This window comes from Sceloporus occidentalis, unplaced genomic scaffold (genome assembly GCF_023333645.1).
Source record: "Sceloporus occidentalis isolate IW3139 unplaced genomic scaffold, rSceOcc1.0.p SCAF_67, whole genome shotgun sequence".
NCBI lineage: Eukaryota > Metazoa > Chordata > Lepidosauria > Squamata > Phrynosomatidae > Sceloporus > Sceloporus occidentalis.
In genome coordinates this window covers 3,135,970-3,159,612 of record NW_028317047.1, presented here as the reverse complement: position 1 = coordinate 3,159,612, position 23,643 = coordinate 3,135,970, and the positions used below count along the sequence as shown (strand labels likewise).

The following is a 23,643-nucleotide window of genomic DNA, read 5'->3' as shown; positions in this document are numbered from 1 at the left end:
TAATATGCCTTATACCCCCTATATGCCACTGTACCCTCCTGACATGCCTTATAGTCCCCTATATGCCTTTTACCCTTGATATGCCACCATGGCCCCTGATATGCATTTTACCCTTGAAATGCCACCATGCCCCCTGATATGCCTTTTACCCCTATATGCCACTGAGATGCCACTGTGCCCCCTGATATGCCTTATAGCGCCTTCATGCCACTGTGCCCCCTGATACGGCGTATAGCCCCTTTATGCCACTGTGCCCCCTGATACGCCTTATAGCCCCTTTATGCCACTGTCCCCCCTGATATGCCTTATAGCCCCTTTATGTCACTGTCCCCCCTGAAACGCCTTATAGCCCCTTTATGCCACTGTGCCCCCTGATACGCCTTATAGCCCCTTTATGCCACTGTGCCCCCTGATACGCCTTATCGCCCCTTTATGCCACTGTCCCCCCTGATATGCCTTATAGCCCCTTAATGCCACTGGGCCCCCTGATACGCCTTATAGCCCTTTTATGCCACTGTCCCCCTGATACCACTGTGCCCCCTGATATGTCTTATGCCCCCCCGATATAAGAAAAACTGACATCGCTAAAATAGTTTTTTTATATTTATATTTATTAAATGTAGACAAAAAAAATAAATACACAATACAATCCAAATATATATAAATATATGGACAATATAAACAATAAATCAAATATTACCCCCTTAACGACAATCCACGTACATGTACGGGGTTGCCGTGCAACCTGTTGACGACAATGCCCGTACATGTACGGGCTGCCGTTAAATAGCTGCATTTTCGCCGCGACATGGGGCAGGGGATCAGATTTCTAAATGGCAAAAAAATACACACCTCACAAAGGCGGCCTTTTACCTCCCAAATAACCCTACAAACCCATGCATGGGGGATATCACTGCGCTCAGGAGATGTTACTGAACACATATTGGGGTGTTGTTTGACACGGACATATACCAGGAGCGATAAATTTATACCTGAAGTACAACATGTGTGAAAAAAATTAAAAAAAAATGTACTACCATAAAGTTTCACAAAGGCTGGTGGTAAAATTAGTGCATGGAAAGGGTTAAAATACCAGCATTTGAAATACCTTGGGGTGTCTAGTTTTTAAAAATATATGATTTGATGGGGTAAATTGCATTGGCCGGCTTCAAAGATACCCGAAATGGCACATGGGGGGAAGAATTACCAGATTTGGAAAAAAAGGTTTTGAAATGGCAAAACGCTACCTGTACTTATTGCCCCATAACATGCAGAAAAAAGCAAAAAAACATAAAAACAATGGGTATTTCTAAACTCAGGACAAACAGTAGAATCTATTTAGCAGGTTTTCATTAGTTTTTGCAGATGAGTAAAAGTTTTTTGTTTAAAAAGTGAGAAAAAGTAATTTTTTAACAAAAAATCCTCATATTTTATCATTTTTTTCATAGTAAATTAGATGATATGATAAAATGAATGGTATCTAAAGAAAGCCCTGTTTGGCCTGAAAAAAACAATATATAATATGTGTGGGAGCACGAAATGAGAAAGAAGAAAATCACAGCTAAACAGTAACACTAAAAAACTTTAAAAGAGCCATTGTCCTGCAATATACTACGAGTAATAACCCCTATTGTCCTTAAGAGGTTACAGACATCAAAAAATAAAAAAACACAAATGCACATAATTAATAGATCCCGCAAAAATTCTACCTGCCCCACCAGGGGTTAATATATCAACAGAAGAAACACAGGGCAAATGAGCATAAAAATAAAGATAATACTCAATGCTTACCTTACCCAATGGTGCTTACTTGTCCTGTTTTTCTTCTGTTGATATATTAACCTCTGGTGGGGCAGGTGGCAGTGAGATGAAGTAGCGGAGGTTGCGCACATCGCGCACTAAAATCCAAATCCCCTGCAGCGCTGCACGGGACCTGGATCCTCTCCGGCAGCCGGTAGGGGTCTGTGCGATGCACGCAGACAGCCGCTTCTCCCCTCCGCTTCCGCTGGGGCTTCCATGATGGAAGCCGCACCGGAAGGTCACGTGACGCTGGGTTCAGTAATAGAAGCCCCGGCGGAAGGGGAGGGGAGAAGCGGAGGATGTCTGCACGTTTTGCACAGACCCTCACCGGGTCTCCTGCAGCTTTGCGGGGGGTCTGGATTCTACAGTTATAATCCGATATAACATCATTTTATAAATCGATTTTATAAATCGATAAAAATCGATTCAACTAATCGATTATGAAAATCGCTGACAACGATTATGAAAATCGCTGACGATTTTCATAATCGATTTATCGATTTTATCGATTCGTTGTTGCAGCCCTAATTGTTTTGAAATCACACTCCTATCGTGCCCAGGTTCTAGCATGTACTGGGCATGATAGCAGTGTGATTGCTGTTAACAATCATATATATATATATTAATATTGCATTTTTTGCCCCGTTTTGGTGTGTTACTTACTTTTAATAAAAGTGTGGTTATTTTTTTGTTTGTTTTCTTTAAAGGAGGGGGGGTCATTTTTGGGTTTGGTTTTCGGCCAAGTGAATCCTGAATTTTTGGTTTCGGTCCAGAATTTTCATTTCAGTGCAGCCCTAGTTTTTTCCAGAACAAATTCTCTGAAAAATATAATAATACATTTGTATTATTTGAGCCTGAGACTAGCTTAGCGCACCGACATTTTTTCTTTTCCCTGTTTGCACATATTTGAGGTTGTTGGCTCCTCATCAGTCTGGTTGCAGCTTGCTGTCCAGGGGTTAAATGGGAGGAGGTTTAATTGCACCTCCCCCAACACATTAATAAGGTTTTGGTAGCAGTATAAACTGCTTTGTGTGCCCACTATGTAGGAGGTGAGAGTAGGATCTCACCCTATTGAGAGTGTGCCTTGACGTGGCGGGTGAGCTTAATTATGCTTTGGCCAATTCATATAACCAAAACCTCTCATTTATATTATGTTTATATATTTGTTGCCAACTTTATTAGGGTGAGAAGCGCAGACAGTATTTTGTTTTTTGAAAAATATAATAACACTATAAGATATATCTTATAATAACACTAAGATCCAGATCCCCAGCAGTGCTGCATGGGACCCGGATCCACCTCTCTGACAGCTGGCGGGCGTCTGTGCGATGCGCGCAGACATCCTCCGCTACTGTCCTCCACTTCCGCCAGAGCTTCTGTGATGGAGCGGAGGTTGTCTGCGCACATTGCGCACCGTTCGCTGGCTGCCAGAGAGGAGGATCCCCTGCAGCGCTGCAGGGGACCTGGATCTTCCTCTCTGGAAGCCGGTGGGCGTCTGTGCGATGCACGCAGACATCCTCCTCTACATTGCACGTTCACTGGCTGCCCCTACTAGACCCCAAGAAGTCTGGAGAACAGGGGGTAAGTCTGGGGGGACATATTTGTGGGTATAAGGCATATCAGGGCAGGCAGAGTGGCGTATAGGGGGTTATAAGGCAAATCAGGGGGGAACTGGCATATGGGGGATATAAGGCATATCTGGGGGGCAGAAGGGTATATCTGGGGGTATAAGGCATATCTGGAGTGGGACAGAGTGGCATATCGATTAATCGAAAAAATAATCGACCAGCTAATCGATTATGAAAATAATCGTTAGTTGCAGCCCCAATGCTAACTTACATTACTGTATACCGCACTGCTCAAGGAGCAGAAACGTTGGTTAATGTTTTTTGCAGGTAATCCCAAGTGAATGATTTGGAATATTTTTGTATGCTACTGAAATTTACAAATTATTGCCATGTTTCATTAATCAGTTTTTAGCTGTGATTATTCCCTCAAGAATGGGTTTAATTTGAAGATTATCCAAAACTCTAGAGAGCGCTTTAATTTAGTCAATTTGTTTTTCTTTCATTTTGTAAACATACCAACCAAAATGATTTTATACTGGATATGTTTTACTATGTATAAACAATAGTCAATATTCTTTATGTACTCTAAATATTTTATTATTATTTCTTATTTCAAATATCTTGTGATAATCTCTACTTTTAAGTAATATGATAATGCTGCTAAAATAGTAAATGAGGTAAGCCATAACTTGGCAAATGTCAGTAATAAGAAATCAGTTCGGTTCCATTAAAAATTGTGACATACTATTATGAGAAATTGCATCATTTCTGACACTGGCCGTCAGAAATAGGACACCCCCAAGAAATATTTTGTCAGCGATCCCAACCAGTTTCCCTTTTAAATATGCTCCATTTGCTACAGAGCCACAACTAGCTCCTTTTGCGCCCAAGGCAAGAACACATATTTTTACAGAGATTATTTTGAGGAAAGTTGATAAATAACAAGGGAATTAAAGGGAACTGATTATTTTAGTTACATAAGATTTTTAAAGATATGTAACGTAGCATAAGTTCCTTACATGTGACAAACCGAAATCGCAACCATCACAACTTCCATACAAACTAAACTAAATAGGGTATAGCAAAATACAAATTTACACAAAAAAGTGCTCTCAGTATTAATTCCTATTTATTTAGATAGTATACAAACTAAATCGAATAATTATTGAATAAATAGAAAAAAACATGAGTGCAGTAACATTGGGTAAATAAAAAATGTATACCTTTCACTCACATTATAAGAGAGTGTTCATAGGGTTATCTCTATTTGAAAAACTTTTGTATGTTGTATTATTGTTGTATTGGTTCATATATTCTCATAGACTTTTAAGGGCACCATATTGAAGAACACAGCAGTATGCAAACTCACTTTTCCTCACCCATGTATTTCAGGTAAAGATCAAATAAAAACATGGAAACACAGCATTTCAGGTATATCACATTTAAACTCAGCACTGAAGGCATAAAGCAAATAAGTATCCTATTTGCTCGGTTATAAGGCAAAGCCCCAAAGTTTGGGTCTTAATGAAAGAAAAAAAGAAAGGCCTGCATATAAGCCGACCCTATTGGGAAAAACAATCAAAACCACTATTTATGCACACTTACACTCTGTCACTCACTCACTCTGTCTAATTTGGGCATTCTACAGCTCCTACTCTGTTTTACCATACGTGCAGGAATAATATTACACGCAGTTCCAATATATATATATATATAAAAGGTATATACCAGGGGTGTCCAAGTTTTTTCTGCAGTGGGCCACTTCATCAGAATTGTATACGTGCGAGGGCCACACTCATTTTTCACTGTGAGAAAATATGGCCTTTAATAAAATATGCAGATTAAAATAAAGTAAATGACACAAAACCTTTACTTTTCCTCTCACTGATTTCTGGGCCTAGAAAGTGTTGTGACTACAAATTCAGGATAATTAAAAATGAAATAGTTCTATTTATTCTAGGGATGCACCAAAATGAAACTTCTGGACCAAAACATTCATTTAGCCAAAACCGAAAATGACCCCCCACCTTATATATAATAATAAAAACTCACATTTTTAATAAAAGTAGGTAACACACCACAATTGGACAAAAAAAAATAGCAATATGACTTGGCATGATAGGAGTGTGATTGCTAACAGCAATCACACTCCTATCATACCCAGGCAACGGGTAAATGCTGGTACCTAGGCATGATGGGACTGTGATTGCTGTGATTGCTGTTACAATGACCCCCCACCATTAAAAATAATAAAAACTCAAATTTTTAATAAAAGTAGGTAACACACCACAATTGGACAAAAAAAATTAGCAATATGACTTGGCATGATAAGAGTGTGATTGCTAACAGCAATCACAGTCCCATCATGCTTAAGTTCCAGCACTTACATATCCAACCAGTAAATGCTAGAACCTAGGCATGATGGGACTGTGATTTCTGTTAGCAATCACACTACTATCATGACAAGTCAGCCAGTACATGCTGGTACAGGGTGGCTGTAAGTGATGTGCAGACCCCATATTGCTGGCAGCTGTTAGCAATCACACTCCTATCATGCCAAGTCAGCCAGTACATGCTGGCACAGGGTGGATGTAAGTGATGTGCAGACCCCATACTGCTGGCAGCATCAATACAAAAGGGGGGCAGCTAACTAGGTTTCAGCATGTACTGGCTGACTTGGCATCCCATTCCCATCATGCCTAGGTTCCAGCACTTACACATCCATGCTATCACACACACTCATTCATTCATGTACTCATTAATTCACAGATTCATTCCCTCAATCACGCATACTCATTCAAAACCCTCCCCACCCCCTTACCTGCACTGAAGCTCATCGATGCCGATCACAGACTTCAGCAGGGCGCGCGGCCTCCCTCTGCGTTCTCTCGTACTGCACAAAGGAAGCAGGACTGGAGCAGAGTCATGTGATGTCACGTGAACTCTGCTGGGTTCCACTTCCTCTTTGCAGTACAAAAGACCCTCCCACTGGTAAGTAGCAGGGCTCTTGTTGTAGCAGGGCTCGAGGTACGGCCCGCGTAAGATCGGTTGCCCTGGCTGCCGACCTTATGCGGGCCGCACCTCGAGGTCTCCCGGGCCGCATTTGGCCCGCGGGCCGCATGTTGGACGCCCCTGGTATACTAACGCTACAGAAAATTGCCTCCCCCTATTATTTTAACCTTCTATTTCCCAACCTCTTTTCAATTAATGATAAAAGTTTATATGTAATAAAGATATTTCAGTAAACATATCAATCATTCTGGCTCCCATTTGTCCTCTGCTGACACAGAACCATTTTCTCCCTCCAGTAGCTACTCCACTTTTAATTATTTGTGTGTAAGCTGTAAATTGTTATTGTCTATTGCTGATTCGAATATACCTGCAAATATACACATTAAAATGCTCCCATTCTGCCTCAGACTGGAACAGATAAAATGAAAGATGGAGGAACGCGCTCTCTGTAGTTGCATTGCTGAATTATAGTCCTTGTGGACAGGGTGGTAATCTTTTATCAAGCTGTGCTGCAAAAAGGCTTCTGAAGTGAAAGTATTAATATCTGTAGATTAATGGTATATATTTATGGTTGAATTCCTAACCATCAGAGTTTCTCCAGTTGATATTAATTTCAAGCTTACAGACTGGAGGTAATCTATTATACTGTATTTTCCTTTAATTACTTTTTATTTTTATTTTACAGCATTGCAGTGGGTTTTTTTTTTGACATCCCGCATCGGTCTGTTTTTTGTTACTGTCTGAAAAAGGAGACTGTATTTTGTGGAACAGTTAAGGTTGTATAACTCAGTAGGTAATTTATAAACAGAAATCAACAGGAAAGCTGGAGAACAATGCTGGATTCTTCTATAAACATACGAGTATAGGGTTATGTTTAAATGATTTTGGTTCAAACTTTGATAATATGTGGTGTTATCACTATAGCAGGCAACTGAATAGTCCAATTAGCAGGGACATTCTATTGGTTACTCTGGCTATAAAACAGATATTAAGACTTTGCACCAGAATAATGTTTTTTTACGGAACCGCCATAGTGTCTCATCCAGCATACCAAGCTTGCATTCATAGAAACAGCATATCAGAACCATTTGGCCCATATAGTCTGCCTATATTTTTTCTGATGTGAAGTTTAGTATTGTCCCTTTTCATGACCCCACTCCCACTTAGCCCCACTTCCTTATTAGCACCTCATAATACTGGCAGACTATGCTGATGGGCCCAATTTAAAATCTTGACAGAACTTGATGCATATTCAGGTATACAAAGGGGATTTGCCATAAATTGTAAGTAGCCATATGTGTTGAAGCCCCCATACTTTTTGTAAAGTCACAGTGCAAATGCATTCAGATTTTGCAGATAACTACTGTTTGTTATAACGGTTAATTTGGTTAAAAGCTGCATAAAATTACAAATGAGGAAGAGCTAGCCAAGCGACAGTGTTTCTTTTTAGGTCCATATATTTGCTTAAATAGGACAACCACAATGTAAAGATATTTTCTATGTACATTATTTACATGATTTTGAACAGACAGACAGACAGACCCATGTAGCTGCATTATACCTATACTGTGCATTATTTAAAAATCTGCCAATAGATCATGACTGCATCAGCTGAGTGCTTGCTTCTGAAGTCTGTGACCCATTTGTATTATTACCAAACTGGATAAGTGGATTTATGCAATACATTTTGTATTGTGGGCAAATGCATATGAGGAGAGTCTAAAGAATCCCCCCCAAGCTTTTGCAAGGTGGATATTGTGGAAATTTAAAGGGACCTCTCAGCTATTGTAGGCATTAAATTGCATATGATAGCTGGAGTGCTCCTTTACAGTGCTGTGAAAAGCTATTTACCCCTTCCGGATTTGTTCTATTTTTGCTTATTTGTCACATTTACATGTTTCAGACCATCCAACTAATTTAATTATATGACAAAAACAACGTGAGTAAACACAAAATGTAGCTTTTAAATGCTGCATTATTAAAACCTGTTATTAAAACCTATTTCATCCATGCGAAAAAATAATTGCCCCCCCAACCTAATAACTAGTTTTGCCACTTTTGGCGGCAACAACTGCTATCAAATGTTTGTGATAACCGGCAATGAGTATTTAACATCGCTGTGGAGGAATTTTGGCCAATTAATTGTTTTAATTCAGCCATTGGAGACTTTTCAAGCTTGGACTGCCGTTTTTAAGGTGATGCCACAGCATCTCTCTCCAAAATCTTAATTTTGTTTCTTTTGATCCATTCAGATGTGGACTAAACCAACTGCCCTTGAGCTTTAGGTTACAAACTGATGGCAGGACAGAGAGCAGAATTCATGGTTCCATCAAGCAAGTCGCCCAGTTCCTAAACCAGCAAAGCAGTCCCAGACCATTACACTACCCCTACCCTGTTTGAATGTTGTATGATGTTGTAATTGTGGAATGCTTTGTTAGCTTTATGCCAGATGTAACGATATGTAAGAAATTATGACCCTCTTACAGGGTTATTCTTTTAGGGAATGTGTGACGAATAAAGCACAAATACAAGCGCATAGAAAAATGTATATTAATATTGAACTAGGCTACTGTTACAGGTTATAAAACATATAACATACAGAAAACATTTGATAATAATACAAAACAAAAGGGATACTTAAGCACATTCTTGGGAAACCTCTCTCAGCTCACAGGCTTCTCCCGAACGCCATCTTGCGCAGCTTCGTTCTGAGTCTCCTGACCCAGGACACTTCTGTTTGCTGCGCTCTCCTTTCTCAGACTCTCTTTTCTCCCTCTTCTTTCTCTCTTACTCTTCTTTCTCCGACTCTTCCTTCTCTCAGACTCTCCTTTTCTCCGACTGCTCTTTCTCCTGCAGCCCCTAACTAGTCATCCCAGAATTCCTTGTACCTCCCAGAAAGTGGTTCACCCAACCCCTCTTTCCAGAGATTTCCTGTATGACCCAATTACGGAGGAGACAGGTAGTCTATGCAAACATGCACACAGTTATGTTAATATACATCGGATTCAGTTGTCTGACCCCCTGTGGGGTATCCCACCTCTGTTGGAGCCTTTGTTCCAAACCCTTTATAATGCATTACTATGCAAGTTACCTTACATTGTAAAAACCAGATATCTCACCTTATAGAAACCCAAATCGTCCCCAAAACATTATGCAATAAATGTAATGTCCCATTTTAAAGGCACCCTTAATTTCTTACAGTCCCCACCTAGAGGGCGAATGACTCACATAGAAAATGAGCCCTCTCAAATAAATAAAGGAGTACATTTACCACGTGTGGTTTGAAAGATTGTATGTTTTCACTGAGACATGAGTGACCTGACAACCACAGATATTTAAAATTTAGGGTACTGTAAGGCATTTTTTATCCAAATCATAGAGGCACTCACAGTTATCATTTTTCACTAATAGTTTGAATTCCTTCAGCCATATCTTTAACCTTCCATTACCCTCTCAGACTTGGCATCACTGCAACCATTTGTGTTCACTCCCATCACTCTCAGGTACCTGTGCCACCAACGCTGCTCCCACCATAGCTTCCTTTAACCCTCAAATTGCATGCCTTGTTCTAGGCCTCTGACCTCTGCCCACCGTGACATCTGGTGTATTTTCACACCAACAGCATTCCCTTTGCTGTTCACTTACACAGTGTATCGAAGAGACCACACCAGAGAGAAACTCGGTTTATTGAATGTGTGTAGTGGTAATACTCGTGAAGGTGTTTGCGCACGTTTACTGAAACCTGTATAGCTGGAGTGGGTTTGTGCTTCAGCCCTTGAAGGTGTTTGATACTTCGCCCATGGCTTCTGGAAATTAAAAGATACTCTACACAGAAAGTGTGTATTGTTATCTTGCCCAAATTACTAGTGGTTCTCTTATCCTTCTTGTCTCAGCATTAATATCTGGCTTTACAGATCTAAAACATTGTAAACACATAAAATACACAAAACATACATACAGTACATAACAGATACTAAAATACTAAGACTTCCCATAACAGTAACCTTGTGGTATCTTCAGCATCCACTTTGAGAATGTTAATTTTAAACAATCTCTATGAAGATGGAGAGAGAACAAAAAGGAGATTGAATGCTACCATTACATTCACAATGTCTTGGCAGGATGCAATCTATATAAAATAAAATATAAAAAGTCTGTTGCCATTCAGAAATATGAATAAAAATCAGATTGAGGCTATATTTTGTTTGTAACCAAAAATTAAAACAAAACAAAAATCTAGAGCAGCAAAAATATATACTGCTGAAGACCAACAATAATGTTACACAATCACATCTCTCCACTGTGATCAAAACATAAACCCCATATTGGCAACAATTCACCTAATCTATGATTTTAAATGTATTTAATCCAGCAACAAACAAAAATTAAGGTATCTGTAGCTGGCAGTGCAGGCGTCCTAAACTAATAAAACAAAAATCATTTGAAATTTTGCCCACCTGACTGTACTGAACAAATTTAGAGGCTTATCCTTAAGAAAAATAAAAATAGATATTAAGGTCCTCTATTAATATTTTGAATTTCCTGCAAGAAATCACACGTGTTAATGTCCCGATCTCCTCACAGGTTTGTCTCCTTTCTTTTTTCCTTTTTCATTTAGTATCGTCTCTTTGTCTGAAAAACAAAACTTTAAACAAATAAATTAGCATCATATGTTACAACAAATCTAGAAGAGCACACTAGTTTTCTTCTGATTTAGCTATCTTTTTGTTTCCTAGCATTTCTTTTATTCTGGACACTTCTGTCTTTACAGTGTCCAGTTCCTTCATATACTCTGTTACTTTACACTGTAGCTCATTTTTCTCTTTTTCTACTCTTTCTTTGTGTGCCTTAATAACCTTGTAAGGAACCCAGGGCTTCATGTAGTCTTTTCTAACACCATTACCTCTTCCCTGAGATCCCCACCTAGTATAATTAAAACAAATCTTATCTCCCTGCCTCCAATTATCAACCATGGCTCTTTCCTGAACATGGTGTTCTTTGGCAGAGCGAGAGTGGCAATTTCTGGCAAAATGCCCTACTTTACCACAAGCAAAACATTTAAAGGCTTCCCTTTTACCTATGGGTCCTTGATTGTTTTGGAGCCTGCTTTGATATAACTGTCTCTGAAGCGAGGGGCTTAATATAGACACAGGCTTTGCAATGGTTTTGCTGTGATTTCGGATGACTTTATGATTAGCATTATTGTGCTTCTCATCTAAACCTTGCCCATCTATTTCATTCACATCATCATTTTTTAACACTTTGACTGCAGCCACAACATCATTTCTTTTCTGTAGCTGTACATTTAAGGTGTTACCATTAGCTGTGCAATGCACACTATCAGCCTCCCTCTTACTGCAAGCTGCCAGGGTCCTAATCTCCCCCTCTGCATCCCTTAGCCTCTGAGTAAGCCGCTCATTTGCACTACGCAATTCCTCATTTTCCTGCAAAGTCTGCTGGTTGCTTACACATAAAGCTGCAGCATTCTGTGCAAAAATCTTACACTTTTCAAGTTCAATGTTCAAACTTACAACTTTTGCTTCCAAAAGTTCTTTTTGCTCTTTCATTGATTTGTACTGCTCCGCTATCCAACGGGCAGCAAAATCCAGAACAGTTTTCCCCTTTGATTTGGATAATTTCTTTTCATAAATTGCCTTGGCCACATACTCCTGAGCTTGGAACCATGGATCTGAGGTTCCTACTATATACTGAATAATACCATCGGGGTTTGTGGCCCTAGCAACCTTTTTCAATAAACCCTCCATCATTAACAAAGCAGAATTCACTGAAATTTGTATATGCAAAACCCGAACACTATCCCAATTCAACACACAATATATACACTTATAAATATACTCATAAATCACACTAAATCCCTCCTGCCTGGCTCGCCAATATGTAAGAAATTATGACCCTCTTACAGGGTTATTCTTTTAGGGAATGTGTGACGAATAAAGCACAAATACAAGCGCATAGAAAAATGTATATTGATATTGAACTAGGCTACTGTTACAGGTTATAAAACATATAACATACAGAAAACATTTGATAATAATACAAAACAAAAGGGATACTTAAGCACTTTCTTGGGAAACCTCTCTCAGCTCACAGGCTTCTCCCGAACGCCATCTTGCGCAGCTTCGTTCTGAGTCTCCTGACCCAGGACACTTCTGTTTGCTGCGCTCTCCTTTCTCAGACTCTCTTTTCTCCCTCTTCTTTCTCTCTTACTCTTCTTTCTCCGACTCTTCTTTCTCTCAGACTCTCCTTTTCTCCGACTGCTCTTTCTCCTGCAGCCCCTAACTAGTCATCCCAGAATTCCTTGTACCTCCCAGAAAGTGGTTCACCCAACCCCTCTTTCCAGAGATTTCCTGTATGACCCAATTACGGAGGAGACAGGTAGTCTATGCAAACATGCACACAGTTATGTTAATATACATCGGATTCTTATTTTGTTATGATGTAATAAAAAAACAATATTTTCAAAGTACAAAAACCCAAACACAATATTTATGAAACAAAATAACCCCAAACATTCTGAAAAGAGGTGGACTATTACTGTTCAAGAAACTTTGCCCCAGCCCTGGTACTTTGCACCCAGCACTTTGCACTTTGCACCCAGCACTTTGCACCCAGCCCTGGCACTTTGCACCCAGCACTTTGCCCCACCCATGGCACTTTGCCCCACCCCTGGCACTTTGCACCCAGCACTTTGCACCCGGCACTTTGCACCCGGCACTTTGCACCCAGCCCTGGCACTTTGCACCCAGCACTCAGCACTTTGCCCCACCCCTGGCACTTTGCACCCGGCACTTTGCACCCAGCCCTGGCACTTTGCACCCAGCACTCAGCACTTTGCCCCAGCCCTGGCACTTTGCACCCAGCACTTTGCACCCAGCCCTGGCACTTTGCACCCAGCCCTGGCACTTTGCACCCAGCACTTTGCACTGTGCCCCTGCACCCAGTCTCCAACTCTGCCCTGCACCCAGCCCTGCCCCCACATTCTGCCCTGCCCCCACACTCACACCCTGCACCCACTCTGCCCTGCACCCACTCTGCCCTGCACCCACACTCACACCCTGCCCTGCATCCACACCCCCACTCTGCCCTGCACCCAGTCTCCCACTCTGCCCTGCACCCCCACCCTGCCCTGCACCCAGTCTCCTGCCCTGCCCCCACACTCACACCCTGCCCTGCATCCCCACCCCCACTCTGCCCTGCACCCCCACCCCCACTCTGCCCTGCACTCAGTCTCCTACCCTGGCCTGCCCCCCCACCCCCACTCTGCCCTGCATCCCCTGAAACCCCACCCCCGCGAGCCGCTCTGTGCGAACGGAGCCACTCGCACAGAGCGAACCGCTCTGTGCGAACGGAGCCACTCGCACAGAGCGATTCGCACAGACATGAAGAATACTTACCTCTGGAACGCGTCACATCCGTCACGCAGTGCAGAGCGTGTAGCGGAAGCAGGGAACGCTCACGGAGGTAAGTAAAAGGAGCCAACAACGAATCGATCACTCGATTAATCGATAACGGAAATCGTTGTCGACGATTTCCGTTATCGATTATTATCGATTTTATCGATTCGTTGTTTCAGCCCTAAACGGTACCCATGTCTTCCAAAAAGTTCCACTTTCGACATCAGTCCACAGAATATTATCCCAAAAAGTCTTGAGGGTCATCACGATATTTTTTTCGTAAATGTGAGATGAGCCTTGTGTTCTTTTTGGTCAGCAGAGAGGTTCTCCTTGCAACTCTCCCATGGATACTATTTTCACACAGTATATTTCTTAATGTGGAATTATGAATTGACCCCTCTGCATTTGTAATAATGGCTCTCACTGTGGTTCCCTGGTGTCCCAGAGCCTTACAAATGGCTTTATTACCCTTTCCAGACAGATAGAAGACAATGACTGTTTCTTATCTGTTCTTAAACTTTTTTAGATTGTGGTATCCTATGTATGTTTTTGAGACTTTCTAGCCTACTTCACTTTGCAAGATATTAAGTTGATGTTTAGATTCAACTGGGCTGGCAGTAATAAAGCCTGGGTGTGTCTAGTGAAATTGTACCAAATGATCAATTAAATTTGGTTAAAGGTTGATTTAGTAACTAAGTTATTTTTTCAAATAGGCCCGGGTAGGGTTTGATAGCTTTTTTTCTTTCTATACATGAAATCATCATTTAAATACTGCATTTTGTGTTTACTTATACCTTTCTAACATTATTTAGTTTGATTATTTGAAACATTTAAGTGTGACAAAATATATTAAATGGGGAAGGGGACAAATACTTTTTCACCGCACTGTAAGTGACTAGAGACAGGTAACCAAATGGCACAGTACTATTCGGGAACTAACCATTCATTTCACATGGCTTTCTTCATGAAATTACTTGGGGCTATGATTCGGAAATGATTGCACTGAAACATGTCAGCAGCAAAAAAGTAAGATGGATTATGCTAAAGTTGCGCAGAAGTGTGCATTTCTGTTATTCATAGAAATAGTAACCCAGAAATTACTCATTCACCTAACAAGACTTACGGATGTCTTAATACACTAAAGCAAGTGGCATATCACTAATAGTTCTTCGGTTTGTAAATTTGTGAAGCAGTGACTTCCCTTTGCTTAGTTCTGTTAATCTAGAACTTATTAGCATTCATCTATATTTAGTTACGTTTAGCCAGTTCAATTTAGCAGGCTACGGGTTAACGACTCATCTCTTGATATTATATATTTGCCTTGCAGACAAATTTCTCAAAGACATATTAATTGCAACTCTATTTCAGCTCAATTGTTTGGCCTAATTAGATGAGTTACAATACAAGAAAAACATAAAACATATTCCATGTGAGTAATGACCCCCGTCAGCCTTTTGCTGCAGCAGCTATTATACAGGTGGATTCAATAATGAATCACGATATGTATTGTCTGATTATGATAAAATAACAATACAAAATAACGAAGCAAGAATTCATCATATCAGCACATTTGTAGAATATCAATTGAAATATTTAAGTGCAATACATTGGAAATGCATTCACAAGACATAAAAGCGGTTACTATAGATTTTGAAAGATAAAAAAGACATAGTGATGAGCCCCTGTGTAAACAGCAAAAAGGACAAGCGTTGCACCAACCTCCTAAAAATATAGCCAGAGGGAAAAAAAGGGAAAAAAAGACCTGCACAATTTTTTTTTTATTCATTTCTTTATTGGTTAGAGGTGCACAGTCAAACATGTTGGTATTAACGTGCATTATGACATCAATCAAATCGAGTATTTAGAAGAATAACATTGCATCGATACACTGGTAGAAAAAGTAATAAAAGACATTGAAAACTCATTAGCATCATATGGTTAATCCACTTAAGGGTGGGAATACCATAAATAACAGTACTGTTACTGTAGCACATATAAGAAGGAAGGGAAGACTGGCTCATCCATTATGGCTCATAACAAATGGAGCTAGCCATGGGAATTCACAACTTACAACACATGTACCACCAGGACTCTCCCAGCTTATCCCAAGACCCCCAAGTCAGAGCTTAGTATTAAAACCCCGCAATGGGTCATAGACCCCTCAAAAGTTGAAGGTAATACCATTCTGTACTGTTAAACGCACAAAAAAGCGAGTGACGAGTAGCCCTATCCAAGTGACCAATGATTGAATTTTTTTTAACTCTGCTCTCCTTATGGAGGATTGACTCAAGCCAATCCATACAAAATATAAATTGCAAGCGAGACAGGATCATTGCAAGTGATTGTGGTTGTTGGGATATCCATTGCGACAATATGGCTTGTTTATCCACTGCTGATAAGATAATGAGAAGGGGTTTGGCCTGAATTGCACTTGGATGAATATTACGCGGAATCAAACCAAACACCGCCCATTCCACTGTGAGTTGAAAATGCACGCCCAGAGTTCCAGAAATATAAGCTTGTAAATCTTCCCAGAAGTGAACAATAGAGCTACATGACCAAAGGCCATGAAAGAGGTCAGCATCGGGTAACTGACATTTTGGACATACTGAGTGTTCTGCAAGGCATCAAGATGCGGAGTTTAGGGGTAACAGAGGCTTTATAGGATTCATAAGGGTATCCATTAAACAGGTTGCTTATTAATAAAGAATAAAAAGTTTCCGTCAGTACTATAAGAGTTCAATTTACCCTTGAGATGTATATATCTTAAATATGGTATCTTGACATGATTTGGAGAAATGTCTTAATTCTAGCAATTAGATTTGTTAACTCTGCTGTAGTATCACTGGATCACTGAGTACAGGAATTAACCCTTTGCATACAAGTACCCACGCAATGGTAATACTTACGCTTCAGACAAGAAATGTATACATACACCAGTATGATATAAATAAAGCCGCACATGGATCAAGCTGAGGTAGGCATTATAGGCAGATATAGCATAGACATACAAAGTTAATATTTCTTTGATTAAACCCAGCCACAAGTGGATATAATAGCAATTTTTAATACAGATTTGTATTTTATTTTAGGCTGGCTAATAGTAGCAGTGTGTTCCTTTTTGTATCTCTATACTCACATTAATATTTATAATATATATACTCTATACTATCATTAATATTTATATTATATTATATATATATATATATATATATATATATATATATATATACCACACTCTCTTATTTGTGTGGTAACATTATTGTCCAAGATTACTTGTTAGCCAGCTATTGAATTTTTGTGCATTATTAGTCTTTATCATATAAGTATTTGGCTGTTTTGTAAATTGGTTTACTGTCATTTTATTTAACATTTATTTACCTTCTTACCCATTTTATCAATGCTGCTTTGCCATTAACAACAATTTGTTTGGTTTTCAGGCTCCTGAGGACACAGTCTCTGGAATGGTACTATAACAACGTGAAAAGTCGTTTCAAGCGTTTTGGTAGTGCCAAGGTCCTGAAAAACTTGTACAGAAAGCATCGTTTGGAAAGTGGAGCTTGTGCCGACATTGCAGGTATGTCGTTTTTTCCCCTTTTCAACCTGTTATAATGTTGAAATGTTTGTCTGTTTGGTAGTTCTTGCACCTTATGTATTTGAAGAATCAATATATGAAATACCACAGGAGGGGAAACTACCCGGGATTAATTCTGTGCGTCCGTTAGTTTACAAACACACGGAAACTCTTGGCAAGATGGAAAGTTTAAAATTAATTGGGTCACAACCTCAAATAACTCCCTAAATTCCACTACAGATTCTGGTTCTCAGCTTAATTCTCACAGCACCATAACAAATTTTTGTTAAAAAGTTATACTCTTCACCATATAGATATAAAGAAATTAAGAGGTAAGTCTAACATCTCATATAGCTAAACCCCTCAAGAATGCATAGTTAAGTACTTTGTGAGTACCACTTTTCCATGCCAGTAAAATCAATGGGTGTGCTTTCTGCACGTGTGCACAGGGATCTCATTAGACCGCTTGCTTGAGCTGGAGGATGCACAGTGGCAAGGAGGGGGATTCTGCTGAATCCTCCCATGCATTTGTCAGCAAGGGAAACAATATTTTCAATGGGTACACTCAGCTATCATACATATTAAAGTATATATGATGGCTAGTGTTCTAAAAGAAAACACACCTTACATGAAATTTAGGTGCTAAACTGCTTAATGGTTTATCAGGACTAGAGTACCCATTGCTTCATTGCAATGTGTTTTTTTACCTTGGTTTAGTGGAAGTGTAGTATTTTTTTATTATTATCTGAACATATTTAGTTGAATGGATCTCAAGGGCGGATGGTTTGAGGTCAGGCACTTCCCAAGGGAAGTGCTGCAGTGTTCACCTGAATGGATTGAGAGCTATTTTCATTTACATTTGTGTTCACAATTTACTCTCTGAACACAATTTTCTTTCTTGCTGATTTTTGCCAGGACCCATATAATCTGTAGCATGTAATCAAATTAATATTTGGTGTGACCACCATTTACCTTCAAAACAGTAATTCTTCTAGGTACACTTGCACAAAGTCATGGATTTTGTAGGCATATGACTAGGTAGGTGTATGATTAAACAATGTTGTAATGATAAATAATTTAATATGTAAGTTGAAACACAATCATTAACCGAAACAAAAACAGCTGTGTAGGAGGAATAAAACTAGAAGAGAAACAGTCAACCTCACAAACAAGTTGAGATTCCTGAAGACTTTAATGTTGAAAGTCATACACCATAACAAGACTGAGCACAGCAACAAAACACAACTTAGCTCTACTGCATAAGCAAGGTCTCTCGATGGCAAGAAATTTCAAGGCAGACAGGGGTTTACAGATGTTCTGACCAAGCTCTTTTGAAGAAGCACATAGAAACAGGCAATGCTGAGGACCGTAAATGCAATGGTCGGCCAAGAAAGCTTAGTGCAGCAGATAAAAGATCCCTTTGCAATCGGAAACAGTGCGGTCGGGTCAGCATTAGCAGAAAACTGTGGGACCCTGATACACCCATCTACTGTCCGGAGAAGTCTGGAAGTTGTCTTTATGTAAGATTTGAGGCCAGATAGCCATACCTCTGATGTGGAAACAAGGCCAAGCAGCTATTCATGAAAACAGAGGCACTTTGAACCATGGTGGAGGTTTCTTGCAGGCCTGTGGTTGCATTTATGCAAATGCAGTTGTGGATTAGGTCAGAATAAATGTTCTCCTCAATACCGAGAAGTACAAGCAGATATCCACCATGCAGTACCATCAGGGAGGTATCTAATTGGCAGCCAACTTCATTGCAGAACTACCTTTTGCATAAAGAATAACACGGAGTCTTGGAAGTGATGGTATGGCCCCCACAGAGCCCTGATCTCAACATAGAGTCTGTCTGGGATTAAATGAAGAGAGAGAGAAGCAATTAAGGCTTCCTAAATCCACAGAAGAACTGTGGTTAGTTCTCCAAGATGTTTGGAACAACCTACCTGCCGAGTTCTTTAGATAATGTCCAATTGTTGAAGAAGGGTGTAGTGTGTAGTTGTTATTTGACAAAAATGCACACCCTAAAAAGCATAAAGAATACACATTCAGATTTGTGGGTTGCTTCTAGAATAATAAAGACCAATAGGTATACAAAATAAAGTAAGAATTCAGAGCATACTCAGCGAATACCATGCCAAAATCCACTTCCCATTACAATACAGTCTAATAGGAGGAGGACACAGCTTGGATAGGGATGCTTGAATAGGGATGAGTAGTTAAGGTCTAGATCAGGGGTGGGGAACAGCCTGCCCGTGGGCTGTATAAGGCCCGCGAAATCATTAGTAACCGCCGTCGTGGGGTTCGCAACTGTCACCGGGCACACCACTCTATGGGGCCCGGGTGACCCTGCGATCACTTCCGCACGGGCTAACTGCTTACCTGTGTCTTTTGTACTGCCAAGGGAATGCTGGGAACCAGCAGTATCACGTTACATTACATCACATGACCCTGCTGTGTTCCTGTGTCAGGGTCAGAAGTTAGAAATTGATTCTGGAAGGTATGGGAAGCCAAAGGAGTGATTGGCAAAATAGAGCAGCAGACGAGGAACGGTGACAGAGAAAGATTAATCTAGTGTAGTGTTGAGGATAGATTGAAGCGGTGAGGTGGGAGAGAGGGAGTGGAATAATATTTTTGTTGCTTCTTGTATTAGGACTGGGCGAATTTTGAAGATGTTCTTCAGGTAAAGGCGTCAGGTGAGGGAATGAATAGGAGGGATGAAGGAGAGAGCAGAGTCAAGTGTAACACCAAGGCCACAAACTTGTGGAGTATCCCGTTGTATTGATAGTGGAGTATTCCCATTCTGCCCTGCATTTATTTGACTGCAAACACACAAGGGAACCTGGTGTGCCTTGTATCCAGCCATAGTAAGAGTGTCAATTGAATACCTATTATAAGCACACACTCTATATATATATATGTATACACACAAACACATATACAGCATGCTGCAACAGACATTCCTCACTAATAAGCTGGCAGGTTTATAAAAATTAACTAATAAGACACTGTATATACCATGAGGTCTTGAGACTCATTCTGTTTCATTCACCAAACTTCAGGGTACAGGGACAAACCTGGTGGGGCTCCCTCTACAAGTAGGGATAGTTCCTTTAAAAGACCACAGAATACAGTTTTCACTTGACCTTTGTTATTTTTTTATTTTTTTGTGATCCTTTTTTGTGGTACGTTAAAATTAAATATTTTTTTCTTATTAAAATGGTAATATTTTGAACTTTTTCCCAGAAGGAAATTTTATCGATGAAAGCTTAGAGAATGAAGGAAGCATATGCGGAAGTGACTCCACGTTCTACAGACAAACACAAGGTAACCTTTATTTGTTTAAAAAGTTGTAAATACATTTCTAAAGGGTAATCAAAATGCAGTGAAATATTTATCCTCTGTGACGCTTGCACAATACAAGCACATATCTCTTTAACTCCATTCCACTTATGATTAATTATGATTAATGAAAATGTACTTTATTCTTTTTATAGATTATTTTATGCTCACTTTTCTGGGGAGTTTTGTTTATTTGGAAATACTAAGAATAATAGGAGTTGTTTAACTGCGGCCAAAGATCTGCCTTTTCAACAGCCCTGGCCTAAATAAATGTTAGCAGCAGGGGTTGTCTGCAGCCATCGCGCAGACCTTCCCCGACTGTCAGAGAGAATTCCCCGCACCAGTGGCGCGAACTCTGATCTCTGACAGCTGGGGAAGGTCTGCGCGATGGATGCAGACAACCCCCGCTGCTAGCCACACCTCCTTCCGGCTGCAGCGTAAGTTGTCTACGAATCGCGTAGACATCTACACACTGCCCCGGCTACACACTGGGGACTCAGAAGCACCGGTAAATTGTGGGGGGGGGAGACAGGAGGATCCAGGTCCCCTGCAGCTGCGGGGGATCTGGATCTTAGTCGTCTCATAGTCAGACCCATTTGCTCTGAAAAAAACCCTTGTCTTATAATTGAGCAAATACGGTATAAACCAAAACAGTTCAATTACATAATTTGTTGCATATGTAGATTATAATTTAAAAAAAGAAAAAAAAAACATACCATATAATTAAAGCATGTTTTTATATGGAGAGTTCCACGTTAATTTATAGAGTAACACTGTCCTGCTTTGTCATATGTATAACAATACAAATATGATATTCTTATCAATGTTCCTGTGTCTGGTAAATAAATCAAGTTTTAACCCCTTCGCGACCTTTGCCGGTTCAGGACCGTCATAACAAGAAGGTCACTAAATGACCTTTGACGGTCCTGAACCGTCAAAAAAATAAATAAGCTTAGAAAGTGATCAAGGATCACTTTCTTCGCTTAAACGGCCTTGCTGTAATGCCTCGATGTCGAGGCATTCAGCAAGGCCGAGATCGGCATCGGGGGCCATGTCTGGCCCCTCCCCGGGGCGTCATCAGCCGCCATACATTGTATGGCGGCGGACGCCCGTTTTAAAAGCGTTTAGGAGGCGATCAACGATCGCCTCCTAAACTTAAATGGTGTCGCTGGAATGCCTCGATCAGGAGGCATCCAGCGACACCAAACACTTACCTCTGGGTGGGCTGTGACCGCTCCGGAGAGCGGTCACAGCCGCCGCTGCCGGTGATCTTCGCCATCAAGCAAGATGGCGGCGGCCCGGGAAATAAAACAATAAAGACGAAAAAGTTCGCTAGAGGGTCTCCAGACCCTCTAGAGAACTGGCTCCACTTGCTGGTTGAATACAGGTACTGCATTCAACCATGCAAGTCAATGGAGCCCAGCTTTCTAATCACTATGTGATTAGTAAAATATTAAAAAAAAATAAAAAAAAATAAAAAATGGAAAAAAAATTAAAAAAAAATGTGCTAACATTTAAAAATAATTATGCAGTGATGTCACTAGATGAACCATCCAGTAACAGCAAAATGTGTAAAAAAATATATAAAAAAAGTATTACAAAAATAAAATAAAATTAAAAAATAAAGTTTATTATTTTGAGCAAGTGCTAAAATTTATCAAAAATCTCAACAAAGAGTTAAAATAAAAGCACTTCAAATACCCAAGGGGTGTCTAATATATAAAAAAAATGGCTGATGGGGTAAATTGGAGTGGCCTAGCTCAAAGATAGGGCATAGGTACAGACTGACCAAAATGGAGAAAAAAAGCGCACTTCCCAAATGTGGCATTTTAAATCTGAAACAACCCGACAAACCCATGCATGTTGGGTATCACTGCACTCAGGAGATGTTCCTGAACACACATTGGCGTGTTGTTTGACAGTGGCATATACCAGGACCTGTATATCTATAACTAAAGTACAATTTGTGTGAAAAAAAAAAAATTACTATTACAAAGTTTGACAAAGTGTAGTTCTATAATTGGTGCATGGAAAGGGTTAAAATAACAGCATTTGGAATACCCTGGGGTGTCTAGTTTTCAAAAATATATGGTTTGAATGGGTTAAATTGAGTTAACCGGCTTCAAAGATATTCCAAAGAGGAGAGGGAGGCACAATGACCAAATGACCACCTGAATTACGCATGCCCCAAAAGTAGCCTTTTACCAGCCAAACAATCTGACAAACCCATGCATGTGGGGTATCGCTGTACTCAGGAGATGTTGCTGAACACATATTGGGGGGTTGTTTGACAGTAACATATACCAGCACCTGTATATCTATAACTAAAGTACAATTTGTGTGGAAAAAAAAATAAAAAAAATTACTATTACAAAGTTTGACAAAGTGTAGTTGTATAATTGGTGCATGGAAAGGGTTAAAATAACAGCATTTGGAATACCCTGGGGTGTCTAGTTTTCAAAAATATATGGTTTGAATGGGTTAAATTGAGTTAACCGGCTTCAAAGATATTCCAAAGAGGAGATGGAGGCAGACTGACCAGATTTGTTAAAAAAGATTTGGAAATCATAAAACGCTGCTTGTACTTATTGGCCTATAACTTACAAAAAACAGCAAAAAAACATAAAAACATTGGGTATTTCTAAACTCAGGACAAGTAGTAGAATCTATTTAGCTAGTTTTTTTACTTGCTTTTTTAGGTGAGTAAAAGATTTTTCAAATAAAAGTCATAAAATGTGTTTTTTTTTCAATTTTTCACCATGTTTTTTTAATTTTTTTATAGTAAATAAGATGATACGATCAAAATAATGGTATCTGAAGAAAGCCCATCTTGTCCTGAAAAAAACAATATATAACTTATGTGGGTACACTAAATGGGTGAGGAGAAAATTACAGCTGAACACAAGCACCACAAAAGTGTCAAAACAGCCTCGGT

At 39.9% G+C, this 23,643-nt stretch overlaps 1 protein-coding gene across 1 annotated transcript in view; it reads left to right on the top strand.

Annotated features, from left to right (window-relative positions):
- Nucleotides 1–23,643, top strand: part of LOC149286657 (rab effector MyRIP-like) — a 219,743-nt gene that overhangs the window by 123,104 nt on the left and 72,996 nt on the right. Inside the window, exons 3-4 of the mRNA XM_089493825.1 lie at nt 17,236–17,372; nt 20,613–20,693. Coding sequence (XP_089349951.1) covers nt 17,236–17,372; nt 20,613–20,693 — 218 coding nt within the window. The remainder of the gene's footprint in view (nt 1–17,235; nt 17,373–20,612; nt 20,694–23,643) is intronic.